Source organism: Lactuca saligna, chromosome 2, assembly GCF_052625555.1.
Source record: "Lactuca saligna cultivar CGN05327 chromosome 2, ASM5262555v1, whole genome shotgun sequence".
NCBI classification, from domain to species: domain Eukaryota; kingdom Viridiplantae; phylum Streptophyta; class Magnoliopsida; order Asterales; family Asteraceae; genus Lactuca; species Lactuca saligna.
This window is the reverse complement of record NC_136418.1, coordinates 46,330,975-46,345,040: the sequence shown is the minus strand read 5'-3', so window position 1 is coordinate 46,345,040 and position 14,066 is coordinate 46,330,975. Positions and strand designations below refer to the sequence as shown.

At 34.9% G+C, this 14,066-nt stretch overlaps 1 protein-coding gene across 1 annotated transcript; it reads left to right on the top strand.

Annotated features, from left to right (window-relative positions):
* The first annotated feature begins 5,142 nt into the window (after nucleotides 1-5,142).
* LOC145028866 (palmitoyl-monogalactosyldiacylglycerol delta-7 desaturase, chloroplastic-like) lies at nucleotides 5,143-7,984 on the top strand. Its single transcript, XM_078977577.1, has 5 exons — nucleotides 5,143-5,502; nucleotides 6,874-7,014; nucleotides 7,092-7,232; nucleotides 7,368-7,474; nucleotides 7,554-7,984. Exons 1-5 carry the CDS (start codon nucleotides 5,155-5,157, stop codon nucleotides 7,765-7,767), a joined length of 951 nt encoding a protein of 316 aa, XP_078833703.1. The 5' UTR covers nucleotides 5,143-5,154; the 3' UTR covers nucleotides 7,768-7,984.
* The last annotated feature ends 6,082 nt before the right edge of the window (nucleotides 7,985-14,066 follow it).

The following is a 14,066-nucleotide window of genomic DNA, read 5'->3' as shown; positions in this document are numbered from 1 at the left end:
AAGAAGAAAACAAGCCTAGGCTCTGATACCACTGTTGGGTTATGAGCATTCTAACACTCCTAAGTGTACATGCAACCCTAAATACCTTGGATCTATGTTTTCTCAATTGTACATGCAAATATGAACATCCAAGGTATTATCCTAATCTAGCATACAAAACTATCAATATAACAAGATAGAATACATACCTCTCTGATGTAGAATGTCTTCATGAAGCTTGAGTGCCTAGTGCCCCAAGTGTGACACCTCAAATGGTTCACACAACAACAAATACACTTGGAATAACTTGAGAGAATTCTACACTTCAAGAAAATCGGCTAGCCCTTTCTTTTCTTTCTAGCAACCGATTTTGATCAAGAATAAGATGTTTATATAGTTATACAATTAGGGTAAACCCTAATTGTCATGACTTTCCATTTCCTTGGATCCATGGGTTGAAATACACCATGGAGCATCCATGGAGCATCATATGGGTTTTGGCCCAAGTAGATAATCCATGGAGCATTAGCCCACTATATAAGTATGGATGATTTGCACAATCAACCCATATATTTAATTAGTCTTCTTTTTATCACTTAATTAATCCTAGATTAATTCTTGATCAATACTAATTAAATAATCTTATTATTCTTATTATTAATATACTAGAACTTATAATATATTAATAACCATAAGTGTCTTATTTCTCTCATTATAGTCTATCCAAGTGCATGATGCCATGCAACCCAAATGGACCATGCTAGGTCGGGTCAAGTCTTATCAATTATAGTTATGGACTTAGACATTAATCCAACAATGCGGACAGACACCGGTCCGAACTTGAGTTTTAGGTCGGCAACTTTGTGCTCCTGAAGGTCTCTCCTTGGAAAGGAGTGATTCGATTCAGGAAGAGGGGAAAGTTGGGGCCCCGATATATTGGTCCATTTCGGGTGGTCGCGAGGGTAGGCATGGTAGCCTATTGTTTGGATTTGCCAGCAGAGTTGGGGCAGATTCACGACACTTTCCATGGGTCACAGTTGCGGAAGTGTATAGCCAATGAGTCGGCAGTGGTTCCATTAGAGGATATTCAGGTGGATGCGAGCCTGAATTATGCTGAGAGACCAGTGGCAATCAGAGATCGGAAAATCAAAGTTCTGAGGAACAAGGAGGTACCTTTGGTTTTGGTTCAGTGGCAGCATTGGAAGGGGTCCGAAATGACTTGGGAACCGGAGCGTGAGATGCGTGAGCAGCATCCGGAGTTATTTGGAGAGCGAGACTTCGAAGGAGAAGTCTAGTTCTAGTGGGGGAGAATTGTAGCAGCCCGGATTTCCAGGTATTTATTATTATTTGTATTTTTGGAGAATCGTAAATGGACTCGACGAGTTGGAGCTCAAACTTGCCGAGTAGGATCGCGATTTTGGACGCGGGTTCGCGTCCGGACTCGGTGAGTCCACGATGTTTAATGAAAACCTAATTTCCGGGGTATGAGACCTATTTAAGGGGGTTTATGGCCGTCGTTTGCAGCCACCAACCCCAGAGAGAACCCTAAAGAGCTTGTGAGCACTTTGTGAGAGAGAAGAGGAAGATCCTTGACTATTTGTGGGTATTTTGGCATATAGAAGAAGATCAAGGCAAGAGGAGACCAAAGAAGGTGCTAATCCAGTGATTTCTGAGCTCACGGACTTCATTTCATGTATCCATTTGTTCCTTTATCAGTCCTTGTTGTGAATCTTAGAGTTAGGGTTTCTTTGTGGAAGAGATCCATGGAGTAATTGGCTCCTTCTTGTGTTAGTACTTTAGATCTGGACCCAAAGAGGTCCAGAGACCCTTTTCCCTCAAGCTTTATGAGTGTTAATGGAGCCCATAAGCTTAGAATAGCATTCTAGAGATCATATCATCAAATAAAGCCTTTGGATCTTTGCATGAGCACCAAGATTGTGACTTTACGTGATGAATGTGCTTGGAAGGACTGGATCTAGGAGTTATTAGAACGGATCTGACCTCAGGAGTGAGTTTGAGTTCATGCATGGCATAGACTCGCCGAGTCCGAAGAACAGACTCGGCGAGTAGCATGAAGATTGTCCATAACCACTCAGCGAGTAGTCTTGCCGAGTTAACGGGCTAACTCAGTGAGTCAGGGAGAGTCAGAGAAGGTTGACAGGTGGACTGAGTTAAACTGGAACTCGCCGAGTTGTTTTGAGACTCGGCGAGTTGAGTCGCGGTGGCCCCGCGATTCATGCCAAGTGGAACTCGTCGAGTTAGGGGAGTACTCGACGTGCCAAGAGAGAATCCGAGGGAGTTAGCGAACTCGTGTAGACTCGCCGAGTCGCTCTTATGTACTCGCCGAGTGCGGTCAAAGTTGATCGTTGACCGTTGACCAGAGTTGACCTGTGTTGACTTAGTGGGGTTAGTCAACCTTAGTTGTGAAAATGTTAAAGATGTATTGTATTATAGGAGGATTACAGCTCGGGGGATCGAGTACGAGTAGGTTCAGGGATTTGCGAGCTATCGAGATACACGAGGTGAGTCTCCTCACTATACTTTACCTTGAGTAGGTAACTAGAGTTATGTGATACAGTGCTTGTATGCTATATTGTGTTATGTGTTGCGCTGCATTATTCTTTGTGATTTATGCTGTGCATGTTTACAGAGTTAGAACCTGAGGGTTCACAGAGTTTGGGTGCACAGACCCATAGAGTTATAGCCTCGAGTGGATAATATGTGTTATATGTGGTATTTTGGGGGAACTCACTAAGCTTTGTGCTTACAGTGTTTGGTGTTATTTGTTTCAGGTACTAGTGACGACCGTGGGAAGGCGCCGGCTTGATCACTACACACGCATGGGATTTTATGATTTTGAGATCTTGGGATTTTTGTATTACTTGGATTAAATTTCAAACATGGTTGTTTTATGAATATTAAGTGAATTATGTTTTTATAAAAATTGATTTTTTTTTTTAAATTAACGGTGTTACAGTAAATGTGGTATATGATTGTGAAAATTTTATATGCTAGTTGATAACTGGACGAAGGCAGTTGAGTATTTCCAAACGGATGAACACAAAATTGCTTCAGAAAAGGAACAAAAAAGTTCGTGAAATGCAAACAAATGTGAATCGTGGGGGTTCGAGCTCGTATAACAGTACTTCCTATAAGAAGGTAACGTACGATACATGTAATTATTTATTTAAAATATAATTTAATTTTTAAAGTTAAACAAAACCTAAAGAGAGTGGAAACGTTTCGCAAAACTCGTACTGATAAGAATGGTGTATTTTTTACTATTGAGGAGGAACAACAATATGTAAGTATTTAATTATAATTTTATCATATAATTAAATGTCTATTTATACTTAATTGTTACTCACTTTTAGGAGTTACAGAATCGCTTAGTTGAAGAGCTGTTAGAACAAACTCTAGGTGCAAGTGAGTTAACACTCACTCAAGAAAGAGTTGCGTTTGTGAAAGTATTAAGAGAGCGACATGGCCATATTAAAGGCATTAGCCGTAAACCTTCCATTCTGCCGCCGATTCCACAACCTTCGCAACCATCACCACAACCATCACAGGTAAAACAATCTACTTTGGTTTTTTGTGGTGATTATTTGCTAAAGCTTTAGTAATTAGGTTTTTGTCCCAAGTGCAAAAAATAACAATGTACTTTGGTTTTTTGTCTTAGTTTAAAAATAGCAATCTACTTTAGCATCATAAAATGCATGTTGATTTGGTAACTTTGGTTTTGTGGTGATTATTTGCTAAAACCATTGGTAATTGGGTTTTTGTCCCAAGTGCAAGAAATAACAATATACTTTGGTTTTCTATCTTAGTTTAAAAATAGCAATCTACTTTAGCATCATAAAATGCATGTTGATTTGGTAATTTTGGTTTTGTGGTGATTATTTTCTAAAAACTTTGGTAATTAGGTTTTTGTCCCAAGTGCAAAATATAACAACGTACTTTGGTTATTTGTCTTAGTTTAAAAATAGCAATCTACTTTAGCATCATAAAACGCGTGTTGATTTGGTAATTTTGATTTTGTGGTGATTATTTGCTGAAAACTTCGGTAATTAGGTTTTTGTCCCAAGTACAAAAAATAACAATGTACTTTGCTTTTTTGTCTTAGTTTAAAAATAGCTTTGGTAATTAGGTTTTTGTCCCAAGTGCAAAAAATAACAACGTACTTTATTTTTTTTGTCTTAGTTTAAAAATAACAATGTATTCTGATAGTTTTTGTTTATGTTTGACAATTTAACTTATAAGTTTATATATTTTGTTATTAATTATGTAGTTGGAAAATCTTCGTGCAATGCTCAGCGACCCGGCATGTAGCGATGAACTTTATTCGTTTTTTCAATCCCAAAATAAACGAGGAAACGATGAGAACGAAGATGATGGTATGTAGGGTGCGTTTTATATGTATACGTAGTTACGCTTTGCTATTTGGTAGATTGTGAAACTTTGATTGTTTTTTGTAATTACCGGGCGACATTATTACTTTTTATATTTAATCGGATTTTATGATTTTTGATATTTAATTGTAATCGGATGTTTGTTTTCTAATTAGCATCAACACTATTATTTTTGATATTTAATCAAATATTGTTATGTAATTACTGACGATATTATTACCGACAACCAAAATCGTTAATTAAAAAAAATTAAAAAAATGAAAATTGTTGTTACCGACGACTCTGTTACCGGCAACTTAGTTATTAGAGGCGACATGTCTCATTAGCGGCGACATATCTCATTAACAGCAACAAATTGATCAATAGCTACGAAATAGTAGTGATGACTCATTACCGACGATGCATCACTGCTATTAGTATTACCCGCGACATTTTGAACTTTTACCGGCGACTTTTGTCGCTGCTAATAATTGTTTTCCTCGTATGCTTTGTGGATATCATCACCTAGATTAGCTTTTAAAACTATGTAATTGTCGTTTTTGAGCGCCCCAGTTTCTTGCTGGGGTTTGTTCCCGTTTTATTCAAGTTGCCTTTCAAAAAAAAAATGAAAAATGAAAACAATTACCACGTAAGACGCGACATACATCATTACATGCATTTCAACAATCCTGTACAAACCTCTTGACCTGATTGTTTCCTTATAAATACTTGCACATAATACGTACATCAAACTACAAATCCTACGTTAATTTTATTACCCTCTCAAATGTTGAGAAATCCGGCCACAGTTTCCACTGTTGTAAAGGAGTCAGAGCATACAAAAATAGTGCTCTCTGATGTGGTGGTTACAAGGAAAAGAAACCTCTTGTGGGCGCGAAAATGGAGGGCTATCGACATTCAAACGGGTGTTCTGATTTTAGCTATTCATTTACTTTCACTTTTCGCACCATTTAGGTTCGATTGGGATGCTTTTTTATTTGCATTTTTTCGATGGGTGTTTTGTGGGATTTTTGGAATAACTCTCTCATATCATCGGAATCTAGCACACCGCAGTCTAAAGCTGCCTAAGTGTCTTGAGTACATGTTTGCTTATCTTGGGGTCCTCTCTTTCCAGGTTCGTACTTGTTTTCTTTCCTGTATGTTTTATTTAGAAAAAATTTCATGAAGGTCCTTTTAGTTTATAGAAGATCCCTTTAACGGTTCTTATGAAACTTTTTTTTTGGCACAAATGGTAACTTTAGACAAAAGTTGTCGTCGTTAAGTCTACGTAATGATCATTTGTTATCATTTGTAATTTTATGAAACTTTGTATAAAGGCCATTTATGAAATTTTAATAGAATCTTTTTAATGTTGTATTAATTATCATAGATTCAATAAAAATATAGAAAAACTAAAATATAGACAACTTAATATTTTTATCAAAAAATAGAAATTATTAATTTGAAAAGTTTATGTATTTATAAAAAGATATATTCAAAATTTAATAAACCTAAACAACTTTATCGAATAAAATATTAATTTTTTTATGTAAAGTAAAAAATCTATCAAATGTTAGTAAGATTTAACGGTTAACCAAACCAATTAAATTGATTAAATTGCATTTTATATTCTTCTATTCTAGTAAATAATTTTAGCGTCAATACAAATCATTGATTGTCCAATTTTTTTTTTTAATTGCACACAACATTCTTTTATTATGAAATAAAAACGAAAACATATGTTTACTTTACCTATAACTCGGAACTACATATTTATATTTTTATAACAAAAGATGAAATACTATTATTTTTATAATAACATTTTTTTTATAATAATGTATTATGTTTTTTTTATAAAAATAAATATATTTGCATGTTGATTAAAAATAATAAGTTATATTTTTTATTTATGTAAATATTAAACTATTATTATTATTATTATTATTATTATTATTATTATTATTATTATTATTACCTTTTTATTTGATTTATGTGAAGTAATAAAAAAATTTGCAAGTGATGTCTAGCCTAGCTAGATTGATACATCCGGTTTGATACCCATGTATGTTTGAGGTTATGAGTTCAAATCTTTGAACCTCTTAAATCTGTCTCTTACGATTATGCCCAATGTACGAGAAGTTTTCCTTGGAAATCCCCTTGGGAGCTGAGTTAGCCGTTTCAAAAAAAAAAAAGTAATAAAAAATTAAATAGACTTTTTAACACTTCACAAATGGTCCTTATGCAAAGTTTGAGAAAATTCAACAAATGATCCTTATCCGAAATTTTAGAAACCTACACAAATCGTCCTTATGGGAATTTAACATCTTTCTCTAATGGAACATATACATAAGGACTATTGGCTTGCAAATTTTTCTCGATAGCGACCATTGATGCAACAAAAGTTTCACGTCTGAGGAAAGTTTTTAAAACCAAAAGGATCATTATTGAATTTTTTTCTTTTATTTATTTAAACAGCCAAATGTAGATAACTGTTATTTGTATACAGGGGGATCCTATATTTTGGGTGAGCATTCATAGATTTCATCATCAATATGTCGATTCCGAGAAAGATTCACACTCTCCTATTTTTGGGTTTTGGTTTAGTCACATGGGTTGGCTTTTTGATAGTGGCTACTTAATTGAAAAGGTAAGTTGTGTGATATATTAAGACAAAACAAGTTTATGTTAGTTAATTATGTCGTTAAGTTGATCATGTGTTTGCAGTATCAAAAAAGTAATAATGTGGAGGATTTAAAGAATCAAGTATTCTATAGGTTCATTAAAAGAACTTATATATTGCATATATCCGCATATGCTGCCCTCGTTTACGCTTATGGTGGATTTACCTATCTTGTTTGGGCTGTGGTAAGACTTTGCATGATGAATAATATAAGTTATTACGTTTGGTGCCACTGCTATAAACTTTTTTCCTTTTTCCAATTGACTGTTAAAAATGTCATATTTTATGATGAATTTATAAGATCAAGAGCATATATGTAGGGCGTTGCAACGACTTGGGGTTACCATACGACATTTCTAGTGAATTCCGCATGCCATATTTGGGGCACTCAAAGTTGGGACACTGGTGATCTCTCCAAGAATAACTGGTACACAATTAATGTTCAAAGTTTTAATTTATATGGAGATCAATTCATTAAAAGTACAAAATATTTTGTTTGCACACAGGTGGGTGGCATTGGTTACTTTTGGAGAAGGATGGCATAACAATCATCATGCATTTGAATATTCAGCTCGTCATGGGTTAAAATGGTGGCAAATTGACTTTTGTTGGTATATGATAAGGTTTCTTGAAGCAGTAGGATTAGCTACCAATGTTAAGTTACCAAATGAAGCTCACAAACTAAAGAAATCATCCACTTCTCATAACAAGTTCAAGTGACCAACACATAAATACTTCAACAATAAGGATTGGATTGTATTCCATTTACGTGTCAATGTGTATGTTTGTTTGCAGACTCTCACTAAATAATTGTTACACCATGTAACATGCATGAATAATGACATATTATAGTCGTGTGTAATTTTAATTTGCTTATTGTTAAAAATTTCGAACCTTAAAGCTAAATATAAGCGGGAGACATTTAGGAATGTTTCTATTTATTGTGCATTAATTTATAAGGCGGTACTTTTTTGTGCCTTCTGTTTGAATAAATTTCGATTTCCAATGTGTAGATTAGTTTTATTCTCCATCTTAGCTGAAATTCACAAATATAACTCATATTGTTAGTTTGTTTTCGAATTCCTTTTCAATGATCCAATATCAGATATGTAACCAATCCATTTTTCTCTTTTTCCCCTGAATGGCTAACTTGTATTAGTGCTTGCAATGTACAAGAAAAAAGCCAGGGGATAAAAAAGAGACTAATTACATCAAAGCAGGTGCATTAAATTTTGAGTCCTCTCATTTGTTGTTAATCAATAAAAATAATGGAATAGCATCATCGCATTCCTACATGTCATAAAGCACCAAATAGAAAAAGTAATTACCACAAGCCTATTGTTGCTAAGCGTGACACCTGATTATTTTTATAACAAAAATAAAACGTCTCTTTGGTCCCAATTAAAAACCGATAATAAAACACTACTAGAAACATGGGTTTTAGCGACGGAAAAATCCATCGCTATTCTGTCGCTAAATGTTGTTTCCGATGGATCGGCGACGGATTCACTTCATAGGTAATAAAAAGGTAGCTAATTTCTCAGCGAGGGTTTTAGCGACGGATCGGTTTTTCCTTGCGATAAAGGTAGTGACAGAGTATCCGTCGCTAAATGTCACTCAATGCATTCCGTCGCAAATTTCCATGAACAGTTTTTTTTTTTTTCGTAGCTAATCTCTTGCAAAATTCATATACTATTTTTTTTCCGTCGCTGATCTATCGCAAACTTTAGACATGATTTTTTTCCATCACTAACCCCTTGCAAAATTTATACATTAAATTTTTTTCCTTTCCGTCGCTGATCCGTCGCACACTTTAGATATATATATTTTTTTCGTAGCTAATCCCTCGCAAAATTCATGCATTAAAATACTTTTTATTTTCTCACCACGAACTTGTAATATCATTTTTTATTATGATTCTAAAAGAAAAAAAAAATACTACAATCATCAAATTATTATACTAAAGAACATCAAATAATGATACAACCAAGCATTACAATACCAAAACTATCAAAGTTTACCAAAGTGTCATTCAAAACACATCCAAAAACGAAACTATCCATATAACATTAAACTCCCAATGGTTTAACTTCAAAATAACATTTTAGCACCAAGAAATCCAAAGTATGCAAAAGAGGTACAAATAGAAAAAAGTTTAACTTTCAAAATAACATTTTAGCTGCTCTCTTCATTTCATGTCCATCAATCATCTTCGGTTCTCATTCCTATAAAACATTATTCAAAACAATCAAAAACATCAAATACAAAAGGTTAACAAGTCATTCAAAAACATCAAATACTAATGGTCAACATCATATTACCTCTAATTTTCAATTTCCCATCATATTTTGCAAGACTGCATACATCTTCTCCATTGCTTCATATTTTGCATCAATTTGTTGTTGTTTGGCATCTATTGCTGCAGCTTTGGCATCCATTTTCTCACGCATTTGTTGATGTTTAGCTCCATTTCTGCAACTTTAGCATCCATTTCACCATGCATCTCGTTTCGTACACGTTCATAGACAACCTAAAGTACAATACCATGATAGGAAAGTTTGTAAGTACAATGCCATGATAGGAAAATTTGTAAGTACAATGCCATGATAGGAAACTTTGTAAGTACAATCCCATGATAGGAAACTTTGTAAGTATAATACCATGATAGAAAACTTTGTATGTACAACGCCATGATAGGAAACTTTGTAAGTACAATGCCATGATAGGAAACTTTGTAAGTATAATGCCATGATAGGAAACTTTGTAAGTGCAATGCTATGATAGGAAATTTTTATAAAGTACAAAATCAAATGAACCTCTTGGGATGTTATTGTACTAGATGTTACTTCCAAAAAGCTCGCTGGATCAGACGCGGATCCGAATCCATATATTCTTCCTTTCTTGACTCCTTCGGAAACATCACACCATGTTTCATTATCCAAGAGGGGGTGGAAACTCGTATCATCACCAAACTTAGCCACCATAGCACTTTCATAAGCCTCCTATTATAGAAAAAAATATGAAAAAATAGAAACATGAAATAAGGAATGGAATGGTTCATTCCATCCCATTAAATTCATAATCAAGGAATGGAATGAACCACTTCATAAGCCTCCTATTAATTAATACTCAGGCCTTGCATAAAGTTGATTACTACTTACAAAACACTTAATTACAACTAGGTAGAGGATCAAACATTTAGAGATAATAATTTGTTTCTTTTCTTTTGTAAGTTGATTACTACTTACGAAAGATTTGTTTTCTGTCAATTAGTTGCTTTAACAAAGTCATTAACCCGAGTAGTAGGAAGTTTTATTTCCTACAAAAGAATTGAAAATACCTTAACTTTAGCTGCCTTTGCTGTAATGTACTCTTGAGTAGACTGTTTAATGTGCAACCTTGCATAAAGTTCAACTCCTGTAGGAGGGCGTTTAAGCATTGCTTGCTACAAAATCCATTAGTAATACATTAAAAAACAAAACAAAAACTCAATAGTTTAAGTAGAAACTAACGTGAGATGGAAACATCTTACCATTCTTTTCTTATGTTGACGAATAGATATAGAACCCCTGATATGTTTGGAAACAGATCCATCTTCTATTTTATTCTGTTATTTTTCCCTGATTGTGATAAACGTTTCCATTTGGATGTGGTCCACACTTCATTGATCATTTTTTCCTAATACTCCTTTTTTATCCAATTTGGGCGATAGTCCTTCAGCAAATTTAAATCACCTTCTACTGAGGCATTCACATTTGCAGCTTTGGCAAGTTCTAAAGATGCTTCACGTGCTCTTCGCATTATGTCAGGAAATCGGTTCTTCATACAGTCTTCCCATACCTTGCGAGCAAGAACATCAGTCTCTTCGGGCCAAACATACAAACCCTACATGTAGATCACGCATACAATTATCTTTTTCATTTTATACCAATTTTTACTTTGATAAATAATAAAAATAATAAGTACAAACCTTGAAGTGTTCCCACATTGCATCACGATGTTCTTTGTTAACCTTCTTCCAATGAGGTCCATGGGCCGTCAAACATCATCTTCAGTATACATGTGATGGCTCTGATCACTGAAATCTGATCCGTTAATCTTGCAAAAAATAAAAAATAAAAAAATTAGCATTAGTATTAGAATTAACAAGTAAATTCATTTTTATAAACAATTGTAAAATTAACATTAGTACTGCTTTTCAGAATCGACTTCAATGAACTTCCTTTTTGATGGGTTACTTGGAACTTGTTCCAAGATGTTTGATCCTCTAACTGAAGAAGAAGAAGGTTGACTTTCTACATCATTGTGTGATTGAGATGCATTTCTATCTCCAACATCACAACCACCAATGTGACTACCACTGCGACCACTACCACGGGCTCCTTGTTGCGCCATTAGTAAAAAAATAACCCTTAAAATCAAGAATTAATAAACTATTGGTTAGAACAAGTATGTATTATAATAGAAAATTATAGAAGTAAGAGAAGGTAACATCCTATAATACACAAATAAATGAAAGTGCAACGTATATAGAAAAAGAAAATGATCATTTTAGCTAAAAAGTTATTTATAAGGTCCACTAGGCAAAATATATAGTTCCAAATACATTGTTTCATTCTACATTTTTAGTACTTACTCATCATCAGAATTATCATCACATATGTGTGACATCCCCAAAATCATGGCCAGAAAAGACCGGTTTTGTTTATACTTTATTTCAAAATCAGAGTTATCTTTTAATAAAAGGGTTGTGGAATTTGTCCCAAAACAATAATATGATAAAGATTTATCAAAAGCATTTCCATAGAAATGTATTTCATTAAAAGACTCGGGATGTCATGTTCATACAGATCAAAAAGTATAAACAGTACAATATAAGCCTTACTATATTATTTCATATCTACAGACCTATATCCGTAATCCCTCGTCCAAAACATCACACCTATGCTCATGCGCCACTACCTGTAATAGATAAAATTGAGTGGGTCAGGCTTAGGAGCCTGGTGAGCACATAGGGTTTTCAACCCACAATAAATAAGTTTATTAATTTCATCAATCAACAATAACCCGATTACCCGTTCCCATTATCCTCACTTTACGTCCCTAAACATCTATCATAAGGGACCTAGCCTAAGGATCATCATCGGGACGGACACTACTGCTAAGGGGATTCCTCAGCAATAAATGTCCTAATAGGCAACCATGTGGGGGATGGAGTACACCGGTGAACACATCGTTCACAACACCTACAGGTTGCGAGCCTGCTAGTGTTCCACTGGACTGTCTAGAAGAGTCCGTGGTCGTCATCTATACTCCGCTAGATGATTGGATCAACAACAACAACATTGAGGCCTCTCATCATTTTATCACACATCGTCTTATTACATCTACCCATGTTTTACCCCAACATTTTTGTAGATATAAAATACATATACAGTTTAAATCATTTAAAACTTGTATAAAAACATTCATCGAGCATAGATAACAAGTATACAGATAATATGCACACATAGCACGTAATATATAAAATACTTCATATCTATGTGTAAGATGAAAGTAACTATGTACTCACCTGATTAGGTGGTGACTCAGCACTCGGACAGCGCTTCGATACTCTCAAAATGATATTCCTTCGATAAAACCTAGTATCGATACCACTAGGGTTTAGTCTAATGATAACCGCGGCAAATTAATTATCTGACTATTATTATTATTATATAAGCGTTAATAACACTTAATATAACTCATAATAATAGCCCAAATAATTATTTTAAGGACCTAATAACATTCCTATATTATAGGAGGTACAACTCACTTACAGCGGGTTTTTCTCGAAAACTGGGCTTCGCTGGAGCAGCGTTCCCGAGCCGAAAGGCTCTTTTCTCAGGGCTTCCTTTGGGTGCTAGGGGGTTTACCTAGGCTTTTAGGGGGGTTAGGGGGCTTAAAGAGAGAGAGTTTAGAGAGAGAAAGAAGAGGGTTGAGGTGTGAAGAGAAGTGAATGCCCGACACCTCTATTTATAGGAGGCCTGACTGGTGGACTCGCCGAGTTGGTCCATGTGGTGGCCTTCTGGTGGTGCCACGTGTCCAATTCTGGTGGTGCCACATCACCCCCTATCGCGTATCAGTCTTCAAACTTAGAAAAATCATAACTTTCGCATAAGAGCTCCGTTTTCGACGTTCTTTATATCCACGCGTAGGTAAAATCAAGATCTACAACTTTCGTTTAGACTCCGTCAGCTAACTCTCGACCGATCTCAAATTTAACAGTAGGAGGCGTTTAGACTGTTAAATGACCGCGAAGAATTCATAACTCCTTAATACGGACTCCGTTTTCGTCTGTCTTTTTACCGTTGAGTTCCTATTAATGAGATCTTTAACTCTCATTTAGGTCGCGTAAGCCAAAAACCGCTCGGACTAAAATTCGAGTTTCGGGCCGTGCACTGCTAAGCCGAATCTTAGAAAAATCATAACTTCTTCATACGAAGTCAGATATGGGCGTTCTTTTTATCGATGTTCTTAGTTTAACATGTTCTATGACTTTTGTTTAGATTGCTAAGGCTAAAAAGTATTCTATCGTAAATTCACTATTTACGTCTCCCGGTGCCGTGTCGGTTTTGCCATAAAACTTCGGCGGACCATAACTTCTTCGTTATAGCTCAGATTTCGGCATTCTTTATATGTACATAAACCTTGAGACATATTCTACAACTTTATTTAGAGATATCTGGATTATCTCACACTTTAATTTTGACGCTCATTTTTATTCTTTGTTAATTATACATTTATACTTAAATAATAAACACATAATCACACATAAATCACATAACACTCAACTATTTCATCTTTATTACTTCAAAAAGAGTTACAAGAGTTGACCTAGACTATTACATTGACAAAAATGATTAGCCCTGAAACCTGAGCGTTACAATTCTCTCCCCCTTAGGATGATTCTGTCCCGGAATCATGCATCAGCAAACAGATGTGGATAGCGACTCATCATGTCATCCTCTGTTTCCCAA

Excerpts from the sequence above, each read along its gene's own strand:
- LOC145028866 (XM_078977577.1), top strand. The coding sequence starts at position 5,155 with ATGTTGAGAAATCCGGCCACAGTTTCCACTGTTGTAAAGGAGTCAGAG. Across the intron at positions 7,015-7,091 it reads GTGGCTACTTAATTGAAAAG|TATCAAAAAAGTAATAATGT; the intron begins GTAAGTTGTGTG and ends ATGTGTTTGCAG. Across the intron at positions 7,475-7,553 it reads GATCTCTCCAAGAATAACTG|GTGGGTGGCATTGGTTACTT; the intron begins GTACACAATTAA and ends GTTTGCACACAG.